The sequence below is a fragment of the Gorilla gorilla genome, chromosome 13, assembly GCF_029281585.2.
Source record: "Gorilla gorilla gorilla isolate KB3781 chromosome 13, NHGRI_mGorGor1-v2.1_pri, whole genome shotgun sequence".
In the NCBI taxonomy this organism is placed as follows: domain Eukaryota; kingdom Metazoa; phylum Chordata; class Mammalia; order Primates; family Hominidae; genus Gorilla; species Gorilla gorilla.
The window spans coordinates 31,342,231-31,369,058 of NC_073237.2; the positions used below are offsets into that span (position 1 = coordinate 31,342,231).

Genomic DNA, 26,828 nt, shown 5'->3' on the forward strand with positions numbered 1-26,828 from the left:
ACGTATAAAGCACAGAACATATACAGAACATAAACAGATATATAGTATATCTGTGGTATTAAAATTTCATGTGATTAAGAAAAAAAAATCTAGAAGAATACTAGGGAAGGCACTAATGAAAAAAAGGCTAAAAAATTCTGATCTACATTCTTGGGCCTTGCCTTGTCTGGTCCAAGAACCGGCCAGAACTCGGGGAAGAAAAGAACCAGGGGAGAGTCTAGAGTCCAATCTCAGCATCCCCTCAAAGTATTTCCAAAGCCGGCCCCCCACCAGTCAGCTACGGTCTGTTCCCCAAAACCACCCTTCCTTCCCCCGTGCCTGAAAATCCCTCATTCTGTTTCTGTCATTCTTTCATCTCACCCTGTTCCTACTGAGGGCGCAGGTCAGCTCTTCCCCATTCTCCCCCTGGGGCACCCCAGTTCCCAGGGCATGAAAGACTTGAGGTGCCTCACCTCTACACCTTGGGCTAAGACATAGCCCTGGAGCTCCTGTAAGAACCTAGGAGGGAAGCCCAACCACAGGAGGCCCCCAGGAAGTGGGGGTACTGCTGTCGGACAAGCCTTGCTTTATTGGGGAAGGGATGGGATCACAAATAATCTCTGCTTAGAAGTGCTCTAGGGCCATGGATTCATGTAAGGGTGGGGCAGGGTGGACTGAAGATCTGTTGGCAGGGCTCACAGAGACGGGGGTGAGGGGAGAGATCGTGGGTTCATGAGATCCCATCTTGGGCAATACGGTTATCCCGTGGTCTTCATACGCCACAGAGTCCTCCAATTTCAGGGGCTCCCGTGGGATGGTGGAGCCAATGAAGACCAGGTAGATGATGCCACCTAGATAGGCACCCAGAAGTGGTGCCACCACTGGCACCCACCACCAGTTCTCCCCATTGCTGCAGGCAAGAGGCAGAGGCCTGCTGAGGGGGCTGATGCCCAGGACAGCACCCTCATCCACCTCGGGCCAAGACAGGTTGAGCAGAGGAGTCATCCCCAGGCTACCCCAGGAAACACCCCCAACCCAGGGCCCTGGTCAGCCTCAGCCCGATTCAGGGACAGGGTTGACACTCAGTGCAGGTGCAGGATCTGTATCTGTACTGGCCTGGGGAAATGTTGGGACTCACTCCTGCTCCCCAGGCCACCTGGGGGCTCTGCAGGACCCTCCTGTGCTGCCCCTCACATCACCCCCCACCCCTCAACACACAGGGGACCCACAGAAAAACTCAAAGGAATGGGCCTGGGCAGGGGCAGTACCTGAAGACCTGTTTGCCCCAACCAGCAATGAAGGTGAAGATGCGGGGGGGCAGGTCCCGGGACGGGTTGATGGCATATCCTGTGTTCATGCCAAGGGACACCCCGATGATGACCACGAGGATGCCTATCACCAGCGCCTCTGTTCCTGGCAGTGCTGGGTTGTTCTCCTGGTCCGTGATGGCGAAGAGACACAGCTGGAGCATCCCGGTCAGCCACGCCTGAGGAGCAGATGCTGTGGCAGCTCACCTGGGCCCCTCCCCAACCAACGGGACCTCGGCAGTGCCCCAGACCTAAGCCCACCAGCAGAGACACGTCTCGGTACAGTCTCCATCCAGAGTTCTTGTCCTGTCTATCCGGAGGGACTCCCTGCTGGCTCCGTCCTGAGGGGTAGAGGGCAGGGGGAGGGGTACTCATCCTGGACCACTGACCTCATTCAGGAAGCCCCGCCACAATGTCATGTGATCAGGAAGGTAGGTGGCAAAAATGCCAGCTGTAGCGACGGGACCGGTCACCGTCAGCTGTCCACCCGAAAAGTGGAGAATGGCCGCTGCGGAGACACAGACTGTCATGCGAACCTGCCCCCAACTAAGCCCCACCGGGGTCCCAGAAATGAGGTTATAGGTTAGAGGGTGGGGGATCCCCAAGGCTTTTTTCTCCCAGCTATTTTTTACAAATCAGGACACTGAGGTCCAATCTGCCCATATTTCACAGGAGGCGGCTGAGGCCAGAGGCGGACACCTGGGCAGGACACTCACTGTAGAAGAGACTGTAGATGGTGGCAGCCGCCAGGAAGGAGCCCAGGAACTGCCCCAGCACATAGACCGGAAACTTCCTCCAGGGCACGCGGCCCAGCGCACAGTTAGCAAAGGTCACAGCTGCATTCATGTGGGCTCCTGCGGGCAGCAGGCAAGTGTGTCAGGGAGTGAGAGCAGAACAAACAACAGTGACAAACAGTATGAGAACAACGATGGCTAGTGTGTATGACAGCATGCTCCGTGACAGAGCTCTCTCCTTGAGCCCTCACAACCACCCCGTGAGGCAGGGGCCACCGTCTTTGTTTCACTCTCAAGGAAACTGAGGAACACAGAAGGCGATGGCTTGCCTAAGATGACCCAGCCAGTGAAAATGGTAGGTCGGGGGGCCCAGGAAGAATCTGGGGCACACACGTCATAGGCACGGGGTTCAGAGGAGACTTCCTCCCGCCCGGTGGCCAGGCTGAGGCACTGGCTGTGCTGGCAAAGGAGCTGGCTGAGGCGGGCAGGAAAGAGCCTGCTGGGGACACCTGGTCTTGCCCGGTCCGGCAGGGCCTGGGCTCACTCACCAGAGATGCGGCCTGCCACGTGCACTCCCATGGTGACTCCGAAGCCAAAACCCAAGTTGACACCAAGGTAGCTCCCATATTTTTTATTTAGAACCATATGGGCCACGGAACCAAGGCCGAATACCTACAAGGGAGGGCCTCTAAGGGGGCTGCCTGCCCAGAAGCCCCAACCTCAGAGGAGGGCTCAGAGCTCAGTTCTAGCTCCTCACCCCCATGCCCTGGGCCTCCCTGGCATTGCCTGGAAGACCCTCTGCCACACCCTCTTCCTCCAGAGCCTTCCCTCCTCACTGCCTCCTCTCCTTGCCCCTGCTGAGGCCTCTCAGACCTGAGCCACTGAGAGCCGGGTGGAGCGGCAGAGTTAGAAGCTCTTACGACAAACATCCAAGCACCTCAGCCCCAGACCCACCTGAAGTTTTGGGGTGAGGCAGGGCTGCGAGGAGGGGATGGCTGGCATGCATTGCACCCCCTCAAAGTCCCTCACACTTCAGGCTGACCTGAAGGAAGTTTCTTCAAGGGACCTCCAAATCCATCCATGCCTGACTCTGCCAGGAACCCCTCCCTGCACACACACACATGCGTGCACACGCGCGCGCACACACACACACACACACACTCCACCGCAATTCCTGGAACAGTGCTGGAACAGTGGGGCCCTAACTGTCTTGCCCTCAGCTTGATTTCCACTGACCTCAGGCGGCATTCCCAAGCTGCTGCTTCTTGCCCATCCCTCACGGCTCCTCAGATAATGACGCCTTCACAGGGGAAGAGGCCTACCTTCAGGCCCATTAGCCTCAGTCCAGAGCCACTGTTCCCTTCAGCCCTGGCTCCTGTGCTATCCTCTCCCTCTGCAGAGGCCTCCATCTCCCCCATACCTTCCATCCTCCCATTGATCGGCTCCCACACACTGGAGTCTCATCCTTCCCAGCAAACTGTCCCACCCCTGCCCAAGCATCCTTCTCCAGCTATGGGTTCCTGGTTGCCTCCTCCCTGTTTCAGTCAGGCTGCAGGAGAGAACACACTGGCCAGCTGCTTCACCGCTTCCCTCGCACCCCCTCCTCAATCTGGCTTCCACTTCCACATGTCACAGACACCAAAGCTCTCTCCAAGGGCTCCAGCAACCTCCTGATTTTCCAAAGGTCTTTTCAGGCATGGTTTTTACCACGTAGACAGTCTCAGCTATGCCTGATGCGCTAAAATTCCCGTCATCTCTGTGGCGGAGCCGGATCCCTATTTGCAAATCCCCACTGGAACTCTCCTGGTGTTCTGCGGGCATCTCAGGCTCTGTTGAAGGTTCGCCATCTCACAGCACACCTGCTCCTCACTCTATGTTCCCCATCCCCGTTGGCCGAGCCAGAAACAGATGTTGCAAATGAGACCTTCCTCGCCATCCTCCCCAGCATCCAATCAGCTCTGCTTACGTTCTCCCCAAACCTCACCCAGCCTCCTCCTTGCAGCCAGAGTGATCTTCCTAACAAAAACCCCATCGCGTCTTCCCCGGACTCACTCACTGGCTCTCCTCCACTTCTAGGATAAAGTCCAAACTCAGTAGGCCACCATTGAAGACCCTGCAAAATTTCATCCTTTCTGCCTGTTTCATATCTGCCCCAATACTCTTTGTATTCAGCAATAGTATTACTACTAAGTAATAATAACCATTTATTGAACACTGCCTACATGCCAGCGAGTTATACTGATCACCTCCTTTAACCCTTAACACCAACCTTACGAGTTAAGCACTATTATTCTCCCCCACTTGACAGATGGGTAATCCGAAGCTTAGAGAACTTGAATGGCTTGTCCAAGGTCACACAGCCTGTACATGGTGAGCCAGGATTAAATCCAGGCAGTTACCTGTGCCAGATGGCCTCAAACCAAACAACTGCGCTGCTCCATGCATGCCTTGCTTTCTTGTGCCACTGTTTTGTTTGTTTGTTTGATGTTTGAGACAGGGTTTTGCTCTATCACCCAGGCTGGAGTGCAGTGCCATGATCAGGGCTCATTGCAGCCTCCATCTCCTGGGCTCAAGTGATCCTCCCACCTCAGCCTCCCAAGTAGTTGGGACTATGGGCATGTGCCTCGGCACCCAGCCAATTTTTTTTTTTTTTCTTGCTCTGTCGCCCAAGCTGGAGTGCAATGGCACGATCTCTACTCACTGCAACCTCCAACTCCTGGGTTCAAGTGATTCTCCTGCCTTAGCCTCCCGAGTAGTTGAGATTATAGGTGCACGCCACCATGCCCAACTATTTTTTTGTATTTTTAGTAGAGACAGGGTTTCACGATGTTGGCCAGACTGGTCTCAAACACCTGACCTCAGATGATCCGCCTGCCTTGGCCTCCCAAAGTGCTGGGATTACAGGCATGAGCCACTGCGCCCTGTCCCAGCTAATTTTTTCAATTTATTTTGTGTAGAGATGAGGTTTCACTATGTTGCCCGGGCTGGTCTCGAGCTCCTGGCCTTAAGCAGTCCTCTCACCTCAGCCTCCCAGAGTGCTGGGATTACAGTTGTGAGCCACCATGCCTGGCCAGAATATCCTAATAATTTTACATTGACTGCATCTTGAAATAGGATTTTGGATATATGGGTTAATTATTAAAATTAATTTCACCTGTTGCTTTTTACCTTTTTAATGTGGATACTAGAAAAATTTAAATTATACAGATGGCTTGTATTGTATTTCCCCTGGAGAACTCTGTTCTAGAGTTGATAAAAGAGAAAACCTGGAGAATTGTAGACATGAGGGCCGAAGTCAAAGCCGTCAGAGGAGAAGGCCCCAGGAGAGGGTACAGGGTAAGAAGGCAGACCAGGCCGGATGCGGTGGCTCATGCCTGTAATCCCAGCACTTTGGGAGGCCGAGGTGGATGGATCACTTTAGGTCAGGAGTTCAACACCAGCATGACAAAACCCCGTCTCTACTAATAATACAAAAATTAGCCAGGCGTGGTGGCGCTTGCCTGTAATCCCAGCTACTCAGGAGGCTGAGACAGGAGAATTGCTTGAACTCAAGAGGCGGAGCTTGCAGTGAGCCGAGATCACGCCACTGCACTCCAGCCTGGGCGACAGAGCAAGACTCCGTCTCAAAAAAAAAAAAAAAAAAAAAAAGAAAGAAAAAGAGTTGAAAGGCACCAGTGTAGACTCCTCTTCGAGAACTCGCCTGAGGAGCGGGGGAGAGAGAACATGATCCCGCGAAGGGGCTGACAGGGTGAAGGGAGGGATGTTTCATTTTGTGTTGTTTTCAGTGGAGAAACTTCAGTATGTTTATAGGCTGAGAGAGGGACAGGCTAAAGATAAAGGACAGAGAAAAAGGACAGAGTAAAGTACCTGAATAGGCTGGACAGCTGGATTGGTGCAGAAGTGGAGGGGTCCTCCAGGAAGGAGAGGACCCCGCCCCAGCCAAGGGGTGATAATATGTGGATACACGGCTGGTTAATGGGTCTGGTGGTGAGAGGGACAAGAGGGTGAGCTGAACACAGGAAGTGCTGATTATTTTACCTGTCAAGCAGCAGATCAAGCCATTTGCTGATTAAAAAAAAAAAAAGTCAGAGTACAGAGCAGCTTTGGGGAAGTCTGAGAAAATGTGAAATAGCCCAGATATGGTGGGGGAGAGGCAGCTGAGCAGGGCCCACTGGGTCCCTCAGAAGCCCCAGGACAGAAGCAGGGGAGCCCAGAGCTGGGCTGGCTTCAGATCCAGGATAAGATACAGCAGGAGAGGACAGGAACAGATGGGGGTGCAGGGGGGAGTGAGGCCAGGACAGGTTGACAGGCTGGCAGGGTCAAGAGGTAGAGGGACTGGAGCAGGCATGGAGGGTCTGAAAACAGAGGGGCCCCCATGGCCTTTCCCCCATTCCAATACGATGTGCTAAAAATACTGGATGAGCATAGGCCGGGCGCGGTGGCTCACGCCTGTAATCCCAGCACTTTGGGAGGTCGAGGCAGGCCGATCATGAGGTCAGGAGTTCGAGACCTGCCTGGCCGACATGGTGAAACCCCGTCTCTACCAAAGATACAAAAAATTAGCCAGGCGTGGTGGCGCATGCCTGTAATTCCAGCTACTCGGGAGGCTGAGGCAGGAGAATCACTTGAACCCGGGAGGCAGAGAAGTGAGCTGAGATCGCACCACTGCACTCCAGCCTGGGCAACAGGGTGAGACTCTGTCTCAAAATAAATAAATAAATAAAATAAAATACTGGGTGAGTGAATGAACCCCACATGATTCCCTGTGTCAGGGTTGCCAACTGGCAACTCATGCACGTAATTCATCCAGCGCACAGGTTTTGGTTAGATAACTTGGTTTTGAAGAACAGAAGTTTCCGTCTCTCTTGAAAAATGAGCAGCTCAGGCAACACTGGCCTGCATTCCACCCTCCATGGCAACAGTCAGCTGGAGTGGCAGCAGCTATACAGCCTTGCACAGATTGGCACTCTGCAGCCAGCCAAAGTCCCCACCGCCCTGAGTTGCCGCTCTCTTGGCCCCCGTAGCATGTGATCTACAACCCTTGCCCCATGTCTCACGTGTATGGCTGGTTTTCCAGGGCCCGGATGGCTCCAGCCCCTCCTCTCCCTGATCAGTGAATGTGGCCCAGCCCATCCAACTCTCTCCCACAGCCAGGAGGCCAGCTCCAAGGGCAACACCCCTGGAAGCTGCAACATGGATCAGTCCACTTCCCTCATCCTGGCTGCAATAAATGGGGCCAAGGTCACACTAGCTTTTTTGGCAAAACCTTCACCCTGGTGACTCACTGAGATTCCTATATATATATTAAAACAAAAACAAAACAAAACAAAAAAGCCCTCACTTCTTGGCACAGCCTGGCAACTAAAAATAACAACACAATGTCCGATATAGGCTTACACCTCACAAAGTTCTTTTACAAGTGCTACTGTCTTCAATCCTCACAGCAAATCTGCACGGCAAGAATTTTTCTCCCACTCTATAAATGGGGAAACTGAGGCTGAGAGAGGCATCTTGAACTACCTGAAAGTGAGGACCTTACCCTGGCTGGGGGAGCATTAACAAGCCAGAGTCTTCAAAAGCTGGCAATATTTAAGCTAAGGGACAGAGCATAGAGGTTAAGGGTCAAGACTGTGATATTGGGCCGGGCATGGTGACTCATGCCTGTAATCCCAGCACTTTGGGAGGCCGAGGTGGGAGGATCACTTGAAGTCAGGAGTTCAAGACCAGCCTTGACAACATGGTGAAACCTCGTCTTTCCTAAAAATACAAAAATTATCTGGGCATGGTGGCATGCACCTGTAATTCCAGCTACTCCAGAGGCTGAGGCGCAAGAATCGCTTGAACCCGGGAGGTGGAGGTTGCAGTGAGCTGAGATCGCGCCACTGCAACAAAGCAAGACTGTATCTCAAAAAAAAAAAAAAGACTGTGATATTAGACTGCACCGGATTTAATCTTGACTTACAGTGTGACCTTGGGCAAAAGGCTTAGTCTCAAGGAGCCTCAGTTTTCCCATCTGTGAAACTGGGATAATAATAGTACCTACTTCACAGGCTATTGCGAGGATTTGGGAAGATGCTGCATGTAAGGGGCTTAGCATCACAGAGCCCGGGATGCATTAGGTGCTCAATGAAAATCTCAACAAAAGGAAGAGAAACACAGATGTGGGCAGATATCAAGCATGTGGGTGGTGCCTATTTCCCTAACAGCTCTCAGAGGACGCACCCTCCTGCCTCCGAGGTTCCAAGGGTTAACAGCCCTCATGGGGCTGGAATGTCTTGTGATAAGTGAATTACTTTGCCCTGGATTAAGGAGGGACAGGATCCAACTGCTGTCCTCCCAGCTCAGGAGCCAAAGCAGGTGGGGAGGTAGGAGAGGAGCAGAGGAGGGCCAGAGGCAGAGAGGAGAGAGCAGCTACAGCACCCATCCTAATAACAAGGGACCAATACATGGGTACCACACTGGGTGCTGAGACTTGGCCTTCTTCACACAAGTCCTCCAGCTTGATGTTAGTGCTCCTGTTAACCAATAAGGAAGCTACAGTTGTGGGCCGGGCGAGGTGACTCACGCCAGCAATCCCAGCACTTTGGGAGGCCGAGGCAGGCAGGTCACCTGAATTCGGGACTTCGAGACCGGCCTGGCCAACATGGTGAAACCCCATCTCTACTAAAAATAGAAAAATTAGCTGAGCACAGTGGCACGCGCCTGTAGTCCCAGCTACTCAGGAGGCTGAGGCAAGAGAGTCACTTGAGTATGGGAGGTGGGGGCTGCAGTGAGCTGAGATCACACCACTGCACTCCATCCTACGAGACAGAGTGAGACCCTGTCTCAAAAACAAGAAAGCTAAATTTGTGAACAGTTAAGATACTTGTGGATAGTCGCACAGCTAGAAGATAACAGAGCTAGGATTCAAACACAGCTCCAAAGCCCACGAAAGCCTAATTCTACACGATATAAGTGAGAAGTCAGGCTTTAAGCCATGCAGAGACCTGCCCAAGGCCAACTGGTGACTCAGGCTAAGAACCCTGGTGTTCCGATTTCCTCTCTCCCTTGAGCTCCATGGGCCCCACCACACACACAAACAGCCTCTCTCACCCCACCTTCCTCTAGCATGCACCTGGCTGCCTTTGCCTCCCTTCCCAGAGGCTGCCCCTTCTTTTTCTAGACCCTGGACCCTGCATAAGATGCAATAAACATGGCTACAGTCACGTTAAGGGCAGAGGCTCACTGGGGTAAGTGGCAGGGCTGAAGCAGGTGGAGAGGGAGCAACCTCACATCCCGCCTGCAGTCTGGATTCTGTCCCAATCACACACTAAAGAAGAGCCCTTGTCAAGGTTACCAGCAACCTCCACGTTGCCAAACCCAAAGGCCTCTTGCCAGTGCTCACCTCGCGTGGCCCATCTGCCGCTGCCCACACTGCTGACGGCTTCTTCCTGGTGGAACCACTGCCCCCCTCTGTCATGCAGTCTGCTCTGGTTCTCCTCCCACCTCTCTGACCGTTCCTTCTCAGGCTCCTTTGCATGCCCCTCTTCATTCCTCAGGGCTCTGTCCTTAACCCATCCTTTTCTCTTTCTGTACACTCTCTCTGGACAGTGTTGACAACCACCACCTGTGTTGTGATGAACTTCAACTTTTTCCTTCCAGACCAAACCTCTCCTGAGCTCCAGCCCCTTGCCTGTGTTTAACTATCTCCTGGATTTCCCCACAGGCATCTCGCCTCTCACCCTGTGCTGGGCCCCGTGCTCCAGAACAGCTCATCGGCGCTTTGCCCACATCTTCTGCTGGCAGAGTCTCCCCGATTCCATCTTCCACAGCCCTCTCAAACATGTGCTTTCTTCTCCAACCCCAGACCAGTCATCACCCTCTCTCTGTCCCAGATCAAAAACAGCCTCTTAACTGGTTCCCTCTTGCCAGCCTTGCCTGTTCTGCTTATGCTCCACACTGCACCCAAAATTACCTTTAAAACCCAAATCTGATCATGTCACTCCCCTGCTTGCCAGCCTTCAACATCGCCCATTGCCCTCTGGATTCATTTTGAGAGCCCGATCATCAAATTTCTCTTCAATCTCTCTCTCTTTTTTTTTTTTGAGACAGAGTTTCACTCCTGTCACCCAGGCTGGAGTGTAATGGTGTGATCTCAGCTCACTGCAACCTCCGCCTCCTGGGCTCAAGTGATTCTCCTGCCTCAGCCTCCTGAATAACTGAGATTACAGGCATCTGCCACCATGCCCAGCTAATTTTTGTATTTTTAGTACAGACGGGGTTTCACCATGTTGGCCAGGCTGGTTTCGAACTCCTGACCTCAGGTGAACCACCTGCCTAAGCCTCCCAAAGTGCTGGAATTACAGGCATGAGCCACCGCACCTGGGCCTCTTCAATCTCTTTATCCTGGGTTTCCCTTCTCCCCATTTCCAGCCGTGCCGCGGATACCCCAGTGCATGGTTTCATTTGACCCCTACATATTATGAGCCCTTTCTGTCCAAAAAGACTTGATGAGAAAGCCCCCCCTCCTTACTTTCCTCTGCTGCTTCCCCAGGCTCCCAGATCAGAGGCAAGGAATGGACAATGTGACCCATGGGGTCAGCATGGGGAGGGGGTCATGGAAGGCCCTGGCGGAGCCCCACCCACTTCGTGCTGCCCACCCACTCACCATCATGACATATGTGCTCATGAACTCGGCCAGGAACTCTCGCACCATCTTCCTCTGCAGTATTTCCTGGATCTTTGCTATCACGGACCAGGAGACCATTTTGGAGCCACGGGTGGACCTGAGACAGTGGCCCGAGCCCATGGACAGAAAGGAGACTCAAGTCTGCCTGCTGCCCATCGGCTCTTCAACTCACAGCTGAGTTAATAGGTAACCCAGCAGCCTTGCCACACACACCTCCTCTTGCGCAGGGCAGCTGGGACAGCTGGAATTGGAGACACTTGAGAGCCATGGGGACATGGAGAGGAACTGGGGTAGATGGCCAGGCCGTGCCCCTTCTAGTTGGGACTGGACCAGTAAAAATGGCACACCAATGAGGCCACTTTGCAGATGGGCAGGTGGGGAGCTGAAAGTGCAATCCACGGTGCCAACAAGCCTCCGGAAAAAAGCAGGGTGGGAGAGAGCAGGCTGGAAAGTGGAGCTCAGTTGTCTATGTCTGTCCATCTGTCCGTCTGCCTATCTGCTAGAGCCAGAACTTTGGGGTCACAGGCCAGGGCCTGGCAACAGTGAGGCACTCTACAAACAGCATGAGGTGTGACAAAGTCTGCTGCCGAGCTCTATAAACAGCACTGAGCACTGAAACATGCGCCAGGTTCTGTCAAAAATGAAGGGGTCAGCAAAATGCACCAGGCTATGCAACCAGGTCAGTGCAAACAGAGGTTTGTGAGTGAGTGAGTGAATGAATGAATGACCAAGAGAGAGGGAGGGAGAAAAGGAAGGACTGGATCTACTTCCTGGTGTATCTTCAGTGCCCAGCACCATGCCAGGCACATAGTAGATGTGCAATAAGTATTTGTTGAATGAGTGAAAACTGGGGAATCTGTCTTACTCCCAACTAGATCCTCAGAGCTTCCCAAAGGGCCTGGCACTTGATTTATATTTAGTTAAGTGCACGGGTAGATGGAAAGGTAGATGAAACAGGTGAGTAACAGGTCCCAAATCTGCGTATAGGGAGAGGTATAGGACTGGAGTTTGGGGAAGGTGGCGGGGTGGGCCTGGAGGATAAAGAGGAAGAAGAGGGGCTGAGCCCGGTGGCTCACGCCTATAATCCCAGCACTTTGGGAGGCCAAGGTGGGCAGATCACCTGAGGTCGGGAGTTCGAGACCAGCCTGACCAACATAGAGAAACCCCATCTCTACTAAAAAATACAAAATTAGCCAGGCATGGTGGCGCATGCCTGTAATCCCAGCTACTTTGGAGGCTGAAGCAGGAGAATCGCTTGAACATGGGAGATGGAGGTTGCGATGAGCTGAGATCTTGCCACTGCACTCCAGCCTGGGCAACAAGAGCGAGACTCCATCTCAAAAAAAAAAAAAAAAAAAAAAAAAAGAGGAAGAAGAGGGATACAGATACAGCTAAGTGTGGCCTTAGTCACTCTGCTATCTCACTGTCTGCATGCCCGGAAGCTGACACCAGCCCCTCAACTCCTCTGGCCAGCCCATCCTTGCACATCACGTACTGCCTTAGCTGCAGGCCTTTGCACATGCCAGTCCTACGCCAAGAATGGTCCCCTGCCTCCCCAGAGGCTCCTTTACCTGCCAGCCTTCTTTTCTTGACCTAAATTTCCCTTTCCCTGGGAGAGCCTCCTACCCTCTCCTCTAGGCCATTCACTTCTTCCACATGCCCCACGGTGCCCACTCTTTCAGCTGGGGCAGTGCTCGTCACACTGCATAGTAATTGCTCAGTTAGGCCAGGCACATGGCTCACGCCTGTAATCCCAGCACTTGCCGAGGCGAGCTGATCACTTGAGCCCAGGAGTTCAAGACCAGCCTGGGCAGTATGACAAAACATCATCGCTATAAAAAAAATATATACAAAAATTAGTCAGGTGTGGTGGTGCATGCCTGTGGTCCCAGCTAATGGGGAGGCTGAGGTGGGAGGATTGCTTGAGCTCAGAAGGCAGAGGTTGCAGTGAGCTGAGATCACACCACTGCACTCCAGCATGGGTGACAGAGCGACACCCTGTCTCAAAAAAAAAAAAAAAGCTTGATTAATAATTAATTAACGTTTTTTCTTCCTAAGGGCTGGGATCATACCAGTTTCCTTCACTGCAGTGCCTGAACATAGTAGGCATAGTAGATTCAATAAATCTTTGGTTCATTGGCTGGTTGTTGCCTGCTGTGTGCTGATGAGAAAGGAGCCAGGCTTCCAGGATTCCCTTGGTGTTCTTGGCTCCCTGCTCTGTCTACCTCTCCCCTGCCTCTATGATACCTTCCCAGGACTGCCTTTGGGCTGCTGCTTGCATTGGTAGGGTCTCTTCTTCAGGGCTGAGGAGGCTGGTCATGGGATAATGAGACCCCTATACGATGCTGCATGGGAGCTGGATTTGGATGGGGGCCAGTGGATTATCCGCGCAACTCTGCATCCCCCTCCATCTACTCCTCCCTGGTTTTGTTTCTCTGGGGTAAGGAATAGAGCAAGGACTGGGATGGGTGAGCTATGAACAGAAGGTCTCAGCTGAAAAGTGGAAGATGTTTTATTCCATTCCTGGACATCTCTCATTCCCTCTGCTTACTTTTTGCTGCTGTGAGGTCAGGGGAATTTAGGAGCCCTGAGGAATGCTGCTGCTCTCCCTAGCAGGGCGAGGTGACCCTCCACTGGCGCCCATCCAATCCCAGCTCCCATGCTGGAGGTAACCACAGAAGAGGAGAGAGAAGTGGACAGAGCAGAAAGCCAAGAACACCAAGAGAATCCTGGAAGCCTGGCTCCTTCCTCATCACCATACAGCAGGTAAGACACAGTAAGCAACAGATAACCACCAACCAGCCAATGAACTCAAGATTTCTTGAATCTACTATGCCTAGAATGTTCAGGCACTGCAGTAAAGGACACTGGTACGATCCAGCCCGTGGGAAGAAAAGCAATCAATTGAGCAATTACTATGCAGTGTGATGAGCACTGCCCCAGCTGAAAGAGTGGGCACCGTGGAGCATGTGGAGGAAGTGAATGGCCTAGAGGAGGGGGTAGGAGGCTGCCAGAGAAAGGGAAATTTAGGTCAAGAAAAGAAGGCTGGCGGGTAAAGGAGCCTCCAGGGAGGCAGGGATCATTCTGGGTGTAGGACTGGCATGTGCAAAGGCCTGCAGCTAAGGCAGTATCCAATATGCAGGAATAGGCTGGCCACGGAGGAGTGGAGTTGGCATGAGATGGGCAGAGAGGGGCCAGGGCCAGGTGGCAGAAGGCCTCATGGCCCACATTAGGGAGTCTGAACTCTACCAGAGGGCCATGGGCCAAGTGGAGTATTTCAGCAGGAGAGCTGCCTCCCCTGTGGAGGCCAGGATGGAGGAAGTGGAGTGGAGGCAGGGTGAGCATCAGCTTCTCCACAGATGGGTGGAGAAGTGGCGGCAGACTGAGCCACAGAGATGGCAGCGCCAATGGCCAAAAGAGCACAGTCAAGCTGACAGGCTTGGTGTTCGGTTAGAGAGGGAAGAGAGCGGGGCAGCTCAGCGATGCCCTCAGGTCCTGGCTGGGGCAGCGGAATGACTAGTGTGGGGCGCAGCAGAGAAGCTGCGGGAGAATGGACAAGGAGGCCCTTTCTGGGCATGTTGAGTGTGAGGAGCCCGCAGTGAGGAGGCAGCTGGTCATGTGGTCTCACTTACAGACACATTTGGAGGACAGCAAATCACAGATGGTCATCTGAGCCATGGGCATAGATGAGAGAGCTCAAGGAGAGGGTACAGACTAAGAAGAGGGGCCCAAGAAAGCCAGCCTACAAAGCAAGAAACTGACAGCCAACCAGATTCCCTAAGTAATCTGCTAACCAAGGAACTAAATAGCTAACAACTCACTAACGCCTGTTTCTTTTCTTTTTCTTTTTTTTTTTTTTGAGACAGGGTCTCACTCTGTCGCCCAGGCTGAAGTGCGGTGGCACAGTCACAGCTCACTGAAGCCTAGACTTCCCAGGGTTCAAGTGATCCTCCCACCTCAGCCTCCCAAGTAGTTGGGACTACAGGAGCATGCCACCATGACCGGCTATTTTTTTCTATTTTTTGTAGAGATGGAGTTTTGCCATGTTACCCAAGCTGGTCCCAAACTCCTGGACTCAAGCAATCCTCCCGCCTCAGCCTCCCAAGGTGCAGGGATTTCAGGCATGAGCCACCACGCCCGGTGGCTTACTAACCCTTTGACTAACCTATCAAAAACCAACTAACTGATTCTCCTGTTAACCAGCTATTAACTCATTTAATTATCTAATCAACCAGCCAACCATAAACTATCCAACTAACCACGAGCCAACAATTCAACCTGCTAACCAACATTTCTTAATTCAACAAACATTTGTTGGCCAGGCATGGTGACTCATGCCTGTAATCCCAACACTTTAGGAGGCCGAGGCAGGTGGATCACTTGAGGTCAGGAGTTCAAGACCAGCCTGGCCAACATGGCAGAACCCCATTTCCACTAAAAATAAAAAAAAAAATTAGCTGGGCATGGTGGCAGGCACCTGTAATCCCAGCTGGGGGGGAGGGGCTGAGACATAAGAATCGCTTGAACCCAAGAAGCAGAAGTTGCAGTGAGCCGAGATCATGCCACTGCACTCCAGCATGGGCAACAGAGCAAGACTCCGTCTCAAAAAAAAAAAAAAATTTTTTTGTTGAGCATCTACTTATGAGTCAAGCACCAAGGATACAAAGTCAAAACCCACTCTCCACCCTTGGGTCACTCTGTTTAATGGAAGAGATGGGTAATGGCAACACCACCAGAGAGAAGCAGCCTGGGACTTGGGGAGCTCAGGGAAGGCATGGGAGGTGAGGCCTGAAGGGGGTTTTGAAGAATGGGCGGGTGGTGGCCTGACATGGCCATGGGGGAGTGGGGCGGTGGTAGAAAGAATGGTGGAAGCTGTGCACATTCTAGATATTTTAGGAGATTGGTGACTGGATGTGAGACATGGGGGAGAGGGAAGTATGAAGGACATGACCTTGACTTCTGGCTTGAGCAACTGAGAAGAGGACCCCTGACTGAGCCAAGAGCACAGGAGGAGTGGACTTGCAGGGGGCAGAGGAGGCTGTTTCCATGTAGGAGCTGAGTTGCCTGTGAGACACCAGTGGGTCTCTAGAAACAGGATCTAAAGCCCTGGAGAGAGACATAGGCTAGAGGCAATGATGTCAACAGAGTGGCACTATTCATTCTCTCCATGCAAGTGTACAACAGGCAAATATCCCTGCTTGCGTGGAGCTGACAGCAATGAAATGTAATAAGTAAGTACATTTGTATAAGCGAAGGTACCAGCTCCTATGGAAAAAAACAGAGCAAGGAGAGGGGAATTGGGAGTGCAGGGGCTGGAGATGGGGTGTGATTTCAAATAGGGCAGCCAGAGTAATCCTTGTTGAGAAGGTGGCCTTGGAGCAAAGCCATGAAGGAGATAAGAGTGGGCTGTATGTTAGCTGCAGAAAGCCTCTCAGGTGGAGGGACTAGTCACCAGAGGACTCTCAGCATGTTTGAAGAAAGCAAAGAAAGTCAGTGTGAGGCCAGGTGCAGTGGCTCACACCTGTAATCCCAACCTTTTGGGAGGCCGAGGCGGGTGGATCACCTGAGGTCAGGAGTTCAAGAACAGCCTGGCGAACATGGCGAAACCCCATTTCTACTAAAAATACCAAAATAATAATAATAATAATAATTAGCTGGGTGTGGTAGTGTGTGCCTGTAATCCTGTAATCCCAGCTACTCAGGAGGCTGAGGCAAGAGAATCGCTTAAACCCAGGAGGAGGAGGTTGCAGTGAGCCAAGATCGTGCCATTGCACTCCAGCCTGGGCGACAGAACTGGATTCCATCTCGAAAAAAAAAAAAACCTAAAAAGAAACTCAGTGTGGCTGGAGGAGGGAGAGCAGGGGGCTGGAGTGGGGAGGCCAGAAAGCTAACAAGGCTGGGCCTTGGCCATTGCAAGGACTGGCTCTTGTTCACCCCAAAGACAGCTGAGCCTGAGAGGGTGAGAGGTGCTGAGTGCAGTTAAGTTGAAGGCCACCTGCATGCCTTGACCCTCATCCAAGTATTTCTGAGCCTCCCCTCACCCCAGGACCCAGCCCAGGCAACAGGTGGAAGATGCTCTTCTTCTGGGACCTCAGAGGTGAGTGGGTGGGTGGGGAGGAGGAGGTCGATGGGGGACAGCGGCCCCAAGGGAGAGGCTGAGGATGGAGCAGGGAGGGCACTGAAGTGGGCTGGGTGGAGGACAGGGGGCTGGAGGGTGAGAAGAGGGTGGGGTACTTACCGCCTGTGCCTGGATGCTTGAACCATGTTTTGTCTTTCAGATTTGTAGATGCTGAGGAGCCAAAGAGAGGTCACTAGGGCTGGAGGACACAGAACTTGGCCCCACACTTCCATCAGACCTTGGTCCCCAGGGGAGAAGCCCTGGGGCAGCTCCTGCTAGTGCCACTCCCTTAACCCAGCCAAGGAACAGGGAGGGAGGAGCGGTGCTCAGCCAATGAGGCGATGCCCTGGAGCCCCACCCCACCCATGCTGGCCCCAGGACCCCAACCCCAGGCCAGACCCTCCAGTGCTCCTGCTGACCTTCCCTGTCTGCAGCCCGGCTTTGGACTGTGGAGATGCCCTCAGCCTCTACTCAGTGGCTCCAGCCTCATATTTGCGTGCTATACCTTTAACCTCAAGCCCTCTTGCTGCTAACTTAAACTGCGACTGTCCAGGACCTGCACACACACATACATGCACACATGCACACACACACACACACAGAAGGTGAACACACAGGATGAGGCCCTGAAAACTCGTTTCACCCGTGTACCTCGCCCAAAAATTCCCCTTTGTACTTCTATCTTTATCTCTAACTGACAGCATGAAGGTAGCCCGAAGTCCCCTCACCCTGTCTGTCCTCCTGATTCTCTAGCCCAGTTCCCTCTAGCTCCAGCACAGACTCTAATCTCCAGCCCTGACTGCCGAAACCCTCCAGCCCCAGCTCCAGCCCCTCAGGAGGGGACTCCGTGGGAGGAACGACTCCAGCAAGCCGGCAGCTGACCCGTCTCCTGCCTGCACACCTCCCCCTGTGGTCCACTGCCGGTGGTCTTCAGCTGTCTCCTCGTCCCACCCCCATGGTCTGCTGACAGCCCAGCTCAGCGCATCCCTGCCATCTCTGCTCTACCGCTGGTCCTCCCAACAACCAACTTACAGGTAAGGAAACTGAGGCCCAGAGAGAGGGTGTATGTGCCTGTGTCACACAGCAACACAGGACTGCACCATAACAAGAAAGCCAGGACTTCCACTCCCAGCCAGGGCTCCTTCCCCAAACAATCCCTCAGTCACCTCCTCCATGTATGGTACCCAGGGAATGGCCCTTCCAGATCTGGGCACTGAGGAGGCCGCCCCATCCCCACCTTGCCTGGAGCCCCACTCACTCTGCTGAAATGTCTCTGATTCTCAGCCTCCGCCTTGGGGGCTTCTCAGTTAAAGCGCATCTTGATCTTGTTCCTCCGTGACTGTCCCTGGCTCAGCTTCCACCCCCAGCTGGGGCTCAGCTATCCCTGTGTCCCCAGTCCAGAGCCTGCCTCTCAGCTCTCCCAGGGCGGCCTCGAGCGCTGATCCTGCTCCTCCAGGGGAGAGGTCAGTAAGGCAGGGGTTTGGCTGGTGCCACTTGAACCAAGTCCAGATGCACTGCCCAAAATAACATCCCTCGTCCGGCCAGCAGTGCCGTGGAGACCGAGTTCTGAAGCAGGCCTTTGTGAGGTCAGAGGTGGAGTTCTGGGTGGGCACTCTGGGCCTCTCAGTCCCAGAGGAAAGGCCTGTCCTCCAAGCCAATGTGCAGCCTGACTCTGGGGCCAGCGCCTGAGGAAGCCCTCCCTGAGCCCCAGCCCTGGGGAAGGCTGAAGAGGCCTCTGAGCCCCCAGCGCTGGGGAGAGCTGTGCAGAATAGGACTGGAGGTGGAAGTGTTGGAGATTAACAGCCAGGTGGAGGGGACAGGGGGAGGCCCTGGGTCAGTCCTCAGGGAACCCCCATTCTGAAGGGGGAAAGGGAAACTCAGGCCCAGTCCTCAGGGGCCCCCAGTCTGAGAGGAAGGAGGACACACGAGCCATATTTGCAGAGAAACACCAGCCTGCGAGAGGAGGTAGAAGCCCAGGCCTGGCCCTCCGAGGGCCCCTAGTCTGAGGAGCAGTCCACCTGTCCTCGGGAAAACACCTCCCTTAGGAAAGGCCAGCAAGGCGCCCATAAAGGACCCAGAGCTGGATCGGGAACATGGGGCTCGGGGCCCAGCGGCGTGGGAGCTCCGGGACCGAGGTGCAGTCAGGAGAGACCCTGGGGGCCAGCGGCAGTCCAAGAGGACTTTTGGAGCCAAGGCCTGACTGGGTCTCAAACAATGGGGCAGGCAGTTTGGGGTTTCAGCAGGTGGCCCAGTGCTGAGACACAAGGGAGTTGTTTCTGGTCTGCAGACACTGAGGACACTTGCTACGTGGCGTGGTGGACGGTGGGTAAGTCCTGGGAACTTCCGGCACCAGGCTCCATGGGTGGGAAGGGGCATAGGATTCAGTTGTCCAAAGCTCAGGTCTGGGAATGGAACTGTCCTGTAGAGGGTGCCAAAGACCAGGTCTGGAACCTGCATAGCCCCAGTCCCCACCCCTGCACACACCCTCCCACCCCTTCCAGCTTTTTCTGCAGATCTTTCTGCAGGGGTGAGGCAGGGAGAGGAAGGGGTCGGCTGCAGTCCCGGGGCTTCCTAGTCAGAAGCCCTCTGTAAGGCACTAACTTCCCTCTGCAGATTCTTTTTTTTTTTTTTTTTTTTGAGACGGAGTCCCGCTCCGCCCAGGCTGGAGTGCAGTGGCACAGTCTTGTCTCACCACAATCTCTGCCTCCCAGTTCAAGTGATTCTCCTGCCTCAGCCTCCCAAGTAGCTGGGATTACAGGCATGCACCACCAAGCCCAGCTAGTTTTTTTGGATTTTTAGTAAAGACGGGGTGTCACCATGTTGGTCAGGCTGGTCTCGAACTCCTGACCTCAGGTAATCCACCCGCCTCGGCCTCCCAAAGTGCTGGGATTATAGGTGTGAGCCACTGCGCCCGGCCTCCCTCTGCAGATTCTACGTAGGCTCGAGATTCAGCCTTTCTTCCTTAGGAAGGGAGGGGTGCACGCCTGGAAATGGGAGAGCCCTGCCTTTTTTCCTTTCCCATGTGTGCTCCCAGGGCTGGGATGAGGTCATGTTAGAAGTGGATCTGGGGTCTTGGATGAGGTCAGCACTTGGGCAGAGTTGGATTGGGCTGGTGTCAGGCTGGTGAGGGAGGGAATTGGGATCCATGCTGGGGTCAGAGATCAGGCTCTAAGCTCTTTTACAGGGCTTGACCCTGGGGACTGAGAGGTGGAGAAGACACAGTCCCATCTGTCTCACGGCAGAGACAGGTAAGCAGCAGGTGACTTAGGACACACCAGATAAGCTGGAAGGAATACAGACGGGGCTATCCCAAGCTGGAGGGGTACAAGGGTCTTCTGGAAGAGGTGACATGGGAACTGAGTTTTCCAAAACGAGCAGGGGGAGGGGGCACCGTGGCATTTGAAGCTTGATGGGATTGTGAGAAAACCTGGGAGCTGCAAGTGACTTGCAGAGGGCTGTGGAAGTGGGCAGGGATAGACCATGAAGGGCTTTGTCAGCCAGGCCAAGGAGTTCTGACTTTAACCCGAGGGCCTGAGGAGCCTGCGAAGGGTTCTAAGCAAAGAGAAGAGCAACAGGGTCAACCTGAGGTCCCTGAGGCCCCAGGGCATCCAGCAGGCAGAGGCGCAGTTGGGCCTGGGCTGGGGAGAGGGGTCTAGCTGGAGAAAGAGAAGAGGAGATATCAGCCCCTGGACATTCAGCACTAGAGTCGCTGGGGCTGCCCAAGAAGCACAGGGAGTGAGGCAAGGGCCAGGGCCAGGATTCTGGGGAAGAAGGATGACGAAGAAGGAGTGGGTGGGGAAGGAGCTGGAAACCCAGACATAGGGCTGCCCAGAGGCTGATGGGAGCCAGTAGGGGGCTGTTGCCCCAGAGTTGGGTGCTGGGAGGGGCTGGCCAGGCAGGTGTTTGCAGACAACTGCCTGGATGAGCTGGTGGGGATAGAGGGTGGCAACAGCACTGAAGAAGCAGAGGCTGAGGAGGCAGAAAGTTCAACTGCAGAGAGAAGAGAGGCAGCTAAAGGGGCCACCAAGGTGGGAGTTTGGGTCAGAGCTGTGAAGCATGTTAGTCTCCACAGAGCCTGCGGCAGGGGGTCTCTAGGTCTCTGAGCCAGTGGAGACAGTTGGGGGGCAGAGAGGGAGGGGACACCCAGGGTCCTTTCTTCATAGGATGGGCTTGAGTAGAGTTACCAGATAAAATATAAGATGCCCGGTTAAATTTGAATTTCAAAGAAACAATATTTGCCACAACCTTATACCTGGTATACCTTTGGTCTAAACTCAGGCCCTCTTGATGCTTAAACTGTGACTGTCCAGGACCTACACACACACACACACACACACACACACACACACACACACACACACACACAGTCTTATTTTTAGCAAATAAAAATATAGCCGGGTGCATTGGCTCACTCCTGTAATCCCAACACTTTGGGAGGCTGAGGTTGGTGGATCACCTGAGATCAGGAGTTCGAGACCAGCCTGGCCAACATGGTGAAACCCCATCTCTACTAAGAATACAAAAATTAGCCAGGTATGGTGGCAGGTGCCTGTAATCCCAGCTACTCAAGAGGCTGAGACAGGAGAATTACTTGAACCCAGGAGGCAGAGATTGCAGTGAGCTGAGATGGAGCCACTGCACTCCAGCCTGGGTGACAGAGTAAGACTCTGTCTCAAAATAAATAAATATATAAAAATAAAACAAAATACTTTTTTATTTTATTTTATCTTTTGAGCCAGAGTTTCGCTGCTGTCACCCAGGCTGGAGTGCAGTGGTACAATCTTGGCTCACTGCCACCTCCACTTCCCGGATTCGAGTGATTCTCTTGCCTCAGCCTCCCGAGTAGCTGGGACTACAGGCATGAGCCACTACACCCAGCTAATTTTTGTATTTTTAGTAGAGATGGGGTTTCACCATGTTGGCCAGGCTGGTCTCAAACTTCTGATCTCAGGTGATCCACCCGCCTCGGCCTCCCAGAGTGCTGGGATTACAGGCGTGAGCCACCGCGCTTGGTCTAAAATACTTTTTTCATTCAAACATTTGTTAAGAATATCTTTCTATGACAGTAGGTCCATGTCCACCTCATGCCTGTTGTACAGCATTCCACCTGATGGAGGTTATATAATAAGGAATCCTTCTATTGATGAGCGTTTAGATTGTCTCCAATTTTAAACGGACCCAACACTTCTCTATTATGAACAACATGGGATAAACACAATTGGCTGAAACTCAATTAAGGATAAAAATGCAAGTCGAAATTTTAAAATATCAGAATGAAGAAACAAAAATGACTAAAGGTGCTAAAAACTGTCCCCGAATGTCCCCCAAAGTGTTGACACACACACAAAAACTAAACATTTTGATTATTTGTTTCAATCAACATGCCATTGGATTAACTTACCACAAAAACTGCTTTTCATCACGTTGCTTTACACTTGTGGTTTTTCCGACTCTTTCGAGCCACGGAATCCTTTGCATAACTCAGGAGCCCGTGGTATAAACAAGCAAGGAAGGAGCCGCTCTGGTTCCAGGCGCAGGGGTGGGGGTAGGAGGGCAGGGTAGGTCCCTCAAGGAGCCCTGGTCTCTCTCGAATCATCTGAAGCCATGAAGGTTCTCAGAATGCCCCAAAAAGAAAAGACACTTAAGCCCCACCCAAGTAAGCATCTCCTTCCAAACTCATTTTTCAGGTAGGAAAACAGATTCAGAGCAAGGTAACAACTTGCCCAAGATCACCTAGAACTAGAACATCCAGACCAGGGCTCTGGCTCACCCCAAGGAGACCAGGTTCCCCTACTAGGTGGCAAGGCTGGGGAGGGGCAAGGGCACAGGCAGGACCCAGGAAGGTCTTTAACTCTCACACCCACCAATTACCAGAACTCCCCCTCGCCCCCTGCCCAGGCTCTCATCCTTCTCAGAATCATCCATGGGCCTTCAGGACGGAGCAGATGGAGACCAAGGCAGACAGGATCAGGCACAGCCACTTGTCCAAGGGCAAAGATCCCCTGAAGTCGAGAACCCAGAATTCCAACCTAGGCCTACTCCATCCTAAAAGAGCCTATATGGAGCTGCCTAACTTGGCATCTGAAACCAGGGATTGAGCTCAGACTTGTCACTTTCTAGTATGAGCTGGAGCTATCAGGGAAGGCTTCCTGAAGGAAGAGGGGTCTTATTAACGGAAGCAGCCAGGGAGACAACACTGAAGAAATTTGCATGTGTGAGAAGCATTTGTGTCTTTGTATATACCTATATGTGAGCATGTGCCTGTGTGGTTGGACAGGTGTGTGTGTGTGTGTTGTGTATGTGTGTATGTGCGCACACATGCATCTGCTTATGTGTGTCTGGTCTTGCACGTGGAAGCCTCTCTGTAGTGAGACACACACACACACACTCCCCAAGTTGTGCACACGTGAACATGCGACCATTCTTCCAGGTTAATATTTCCCTGCCTGCGTCAGCACGGTCCCAGTAAGTGAGCAGCTCCATGCAGGAACGTGCCCTATCTGATCTGGTCAGGGGCTGTGGGTCGGGAACAGGGGGATTAGGGCGGGCAGGGAGCCCATCTCAGTTTCCCCCGGGCAAGCTGCACTCTCTCCACTCTCCTGCTCAGCCAGAGAAAGGAGGTAGCCCCAGTGTAGTGTGACTGCCCGGTCTCCCCACTCACGCTGGGGACTCCCTGATGGAAGAGCCTCCTTGCTTGCCTCCACATAGGCCAAGGCCAGCCGTTCCCTGAAAGACCCTCCCCACTCCCTCATCTCTGCCCAAATCCTGAGGCCTCTCTATGCATAGTTGTCCCCTTAAGGGCAAACAGGGAGCAAAGACCCTAGGAAATGCTCACAATGAGCCCCTCCCTTCAGCAGGAAAGCAGCTTTGAAATGTCCAGGTGAGCCAGTGGGAAGGTGGGATTCAGTTGGCAGCTTTCCAGGAGCACAGTGATTGCAGCAAGGGCCTGTGCAGAGATCTGTGTGGTCAGGGTCTGGGGTACCGGCACCCACGGGCATTAAGCTTCAGCCAGGAAGGCTTGGTGGGACATGTGGGCCCCAGGGAGAGTGGCAACTCCCTAGTTACTGGGCCTCTCCCTGGGTTGATGGAGAACCCTCCCACGCCTGCACTGGTCCCTGGGGTGCAGGCTGGGCCAGGCTGGGCTGGGTGAGCAGACACTGTCTCTTCTGCTTTTGGGACAGCCCAAGGGCTAGCGTGAGTCAAACCCAGGTGTCCTGGCTCCTAGCCCAGCTAGAGGATGCCCCAGTGCTTCCCTGAACGGGAGGAGAGAGAAGGCTGGAGCATGGACGGAGGGAGACACTCACCGCTAAGGGCTCTTCCCACAGCATAGCCCCTCTGCCTCCACCTCCCTCAGGCTCCATCTCTGGGCGGTCTCCTCTCCACCCTAGGGGCACATTAGGACTTTCATAGGCCCTTGGCATTTTTTTTTTTTTCCTAGAGACAGGGTCTCGCTCTGTCACCCAGGCTGGAGTGCAGTGGTGTGAACTTGGCTCAGTGCAACCTCAAACTCCTGGACTTGAGCAATCCTCTCACCTCAGCTTCTTCTCACTGAGTAGCTCGGACTACAGGTGCACACCACGATGCCAAACTATTTTTTGAATTCTTTTTGTAAAGACGAGGTCTCACTTTGTTGCCTAGGCTATTCTCAAAGTCCTGGGCTCAAGCAATCCTTCCACCTTGGCTTCCTAGAGTGCTGGGATTACAGATGTGAGACACCGCGCCCAGCCTGGCATCTGTGTATCTGTGTGTGTGTGTATGTGTGTGGTAAAAAATGCAACATAAACTTAGTGATCTTAACTATTTTTTTTGGTTGGGGGGTGGCGGGTCTTAACTTTTTTTTTTTTTTTTTGGTGAGTCTTGCCCTGTCATCCAGCCTGGAGTGCAGTGGTTCAATCTCGGCTCACTACAACCTCCACCTTCCAGGTTCAAGTGATTCTCCTGCCTCAGCCTCCCGAGTAGCTGGGACTATAAGCGTGCCCCATCACGCCCACCTAATTTTTGTATTTTTAGTAGAGACGGGGTTTCACCATGTTGGTCAGGCTGGTCTCAAACTCCTGACCTCATGATCTGCCCACCTCGGCCTCCCAGAGTGCTGGGATTACAGGCATGAGCCACCACGCCCAGCCCAATCTTAACTATTTTTTAGTGTAGAGTTCAATAGTGGAAAGTATATTCACATTGTTGTACAATCTCCAGAACTTTGTCATCTTGCAAAACAAACTCTATACCCATTAAACCACTCCTCAATTCCCTTTCTCCTCCTCCTGGCAACCACCATTCTACTTTCCGTCTCTGTGAGTTTGACTACTCTAGATACTTTATATAAGTGAAACCATACACTGTGTGTCTACCTGTGCCTGGCTTAGTTCACTTAGCATAGTGTTCTCAAAGCTCCCTCCATGTAACGTGTCAGAATTTCCTTCCTTTTTTTTTTTTTTTTTTGAGACGGAGTTTTGCTCTTGTCACTTGCTCAGGCTGGAGTGCAGTGGCACAATCTTGGCTCGCTGCAACCTCCACCTCCTGGGTTCAAGTGATTCTACTGCTTCAGCCTCCCAAGTAGCTGCGATTACAGGTGCCCACCACCATGCCCAGCTAATTTCCTTCTTCTTAAGGCTGAACAATATTCCATTGTATGAATGTACCACATTTTGTCTATCCATTCAGCTAGCCCTGGACTTGAGTTGCTCCCCTCTTTTGGCTGTTGGGAATAGTGCCGATATGAACATGGGTGTGCAATTATCTTTTTGAGATCCTGCTTTCAATTTTTTTTTTTTAATTTTAGGTTTGGGGGCACACATGAAGGTCTGACATATAGTAAACACGTGTCATGGTGGTTTGTTGTACAGATTATTTCATCACCCAGGTATTAAGCCCAGTACCCAATAGTTATCTTTTCTGCTCCTCTCCCTCCTCCCACCCTCAAGGAGACCCCAGTGTCTGCAGTTTCCTTCTTTGGGTTCATAAGTTCTTATCATTTAGCTCCCAATGCTTTCCATTCTTTTAGATATATGTGCCCTTGGCATTTTTGCCCTTTTGGGCCTCTTCTTCCAGCAAATAATAATAATAGTAATAATTAATTCTGTTTTACAACTATTGGTATAAAGACAAATATATTAATTTTTTTTTTTTTTTTCTGAGACAGTGTTTCACTCCCATCACCCAGACTGGAGTACAATGGTGCGATCTCAGCTTACTGCAACCTCTGCCTCCTGGGCTCAAGCGATTCTCCTGCCTTGGCCTCCCAAGTAGCTGGGATTACAGGTGCCTGCCACCACTCCTGGCTAATTTTCGTATTTTTTGTAAAGGCGGAGTTTCTCCATGTTGCCCAGGCTAGTCTCAAACTCCTGAGCTCAAGCAATCCACCCGCCTCGGCCTCCCAAATAAGTGGAATTACAGGTGTGAGCCACCATGCCGGCCCTGATGTATCAATATTAAAACATTTTCTTCAGCCTACAAGTTCTTCTTTTTCTTATTTGGATGCAAACTAAAACATTTTGTGGGCCCTTAGATTGAACATTCTCATGGGTCCTGTGCCTCCTGTGCGTCATGGAGAAGGCCGCCCTGCATGGCTCTCACATCCTCTTCCCCCATGCAAATGCTGCCACCTCCCCAGCCTCCATCTCCAGCCCAGAGCTCAAGAACAAGTGATCCAGCCTCCTCTCTTGTTATCTCGTATGTGTAACCAGCACATTACCTTCACCCGCCCCAACCCAACCTCACCTCCCCACAGTCTGCCCCCTTCCCAAGGGCCTAGCCCAAGGAATGCTCCTCCCCACCACATCTCTGAAGCTTTCCCTCCAGGAGTCACTCAACTGCTCCCTCTCTCGTGGCCCCCTCAGTCAGCTCCAAATCTAATCTCCAAGAGCCTCTCCACGGGTCTCCTGGTCTGCATCCCCCTTGAAGTAGGAGGCGGGACTTGACTCCAGAGGTGGGGCTCAGACAGTGGACCAGATTGAGGACTAGCTAAAACAGGCCTGGAAGCAGCTTTCTAATCAGACATGCGCCCCAATGTGCCACGTCAA

The 26,828-nt window shown here is 52.8% G+C and overlaps 1 protein-coding gene and 1 long non-coding RNA gene across 5 annotated transcripts; one reads left to right on the plus strand and one right to left on the minus strand.

Moving 5' to 3' along the window:
* Positions 1-548: 548 nt before the first annotated feature.
* Positions 549-18,346, minus strand: AQP7 (aquaporin 7). Of its 4 annotated transcripts, none has more exons than XM_055351737.2 (8): positions 18,065-18,346; positions 16,927-16,977; positions 10,668-10,785; positions 2,569-2,692; positions 2,003-2,140; positions 1,676-1,794; positions 1,248-1,465; positions 549-830 (listed from the first exon to the last, which is right to left on the minus strand). In XM_055351737.2, exons 2-8 carry the CDS (start codon positions 16,950-16,952, stop codon positions 752-754), a joined length of 822 nt encoding a protein of 273 aa, XP_055207712.1. In that variant the 5' UTR covers positions 16,953-16,977; positions 18,065-18,346; the 3' UTR covers positions 549-751. The 4 variants fall into 4 exon arrangements, with proteins under 4 accessions (XP_055207712.1, XP_030870747.1, XP_055207711.1 ...); XM_031014887.3 differs by having other exon boundaries at positions 549-889; XM_055351736.2 differs by having other exon boundaries at positions 549-889; positions 16,927-17,005.
* LOC129524763 (uncharacterized) lies at positions 17,211-26,262 on the plus strand. Its single transcript, XR_010130177.1, has 2 exons — positions 17,211-17,840; positions 25,949-26,262. It is a non-coding gene; the product is annotated as an uncharacterized lncRNA (long non-coding RNA).
* Positions 26,263-26,828: the final 566 nt, after the last annotated feature.

What these genes read in the sequence shown, in the direction of transcription:
- AQP7 (XM_063696284.1), bottom strand. Translation starts at nt 9,551, where the DNA reads ATGAAGAGGGGCATGCAAAGGAGCCTGAGAAGGAACGGTCAGAGAGGT. An exon ending in CGTGGCAGGCCGCATCTCTG is followed by an intron (nt 2,141 to 2,568) that starts GTGAGTGAGCCC and finishes TGCTGCCCGCAG; the next exon opens with GAGCCCACATGAATGCAGCT. An exon ending in GGCGGGGCTTCCTGAATGAG is followed by an intron (nt 1,466 to 1,675) that starts GTCAGTGGTCCA and finishes TCTGCTCCTCAG; the next exon opens with GCGTGGCTGACCGGGATGCT.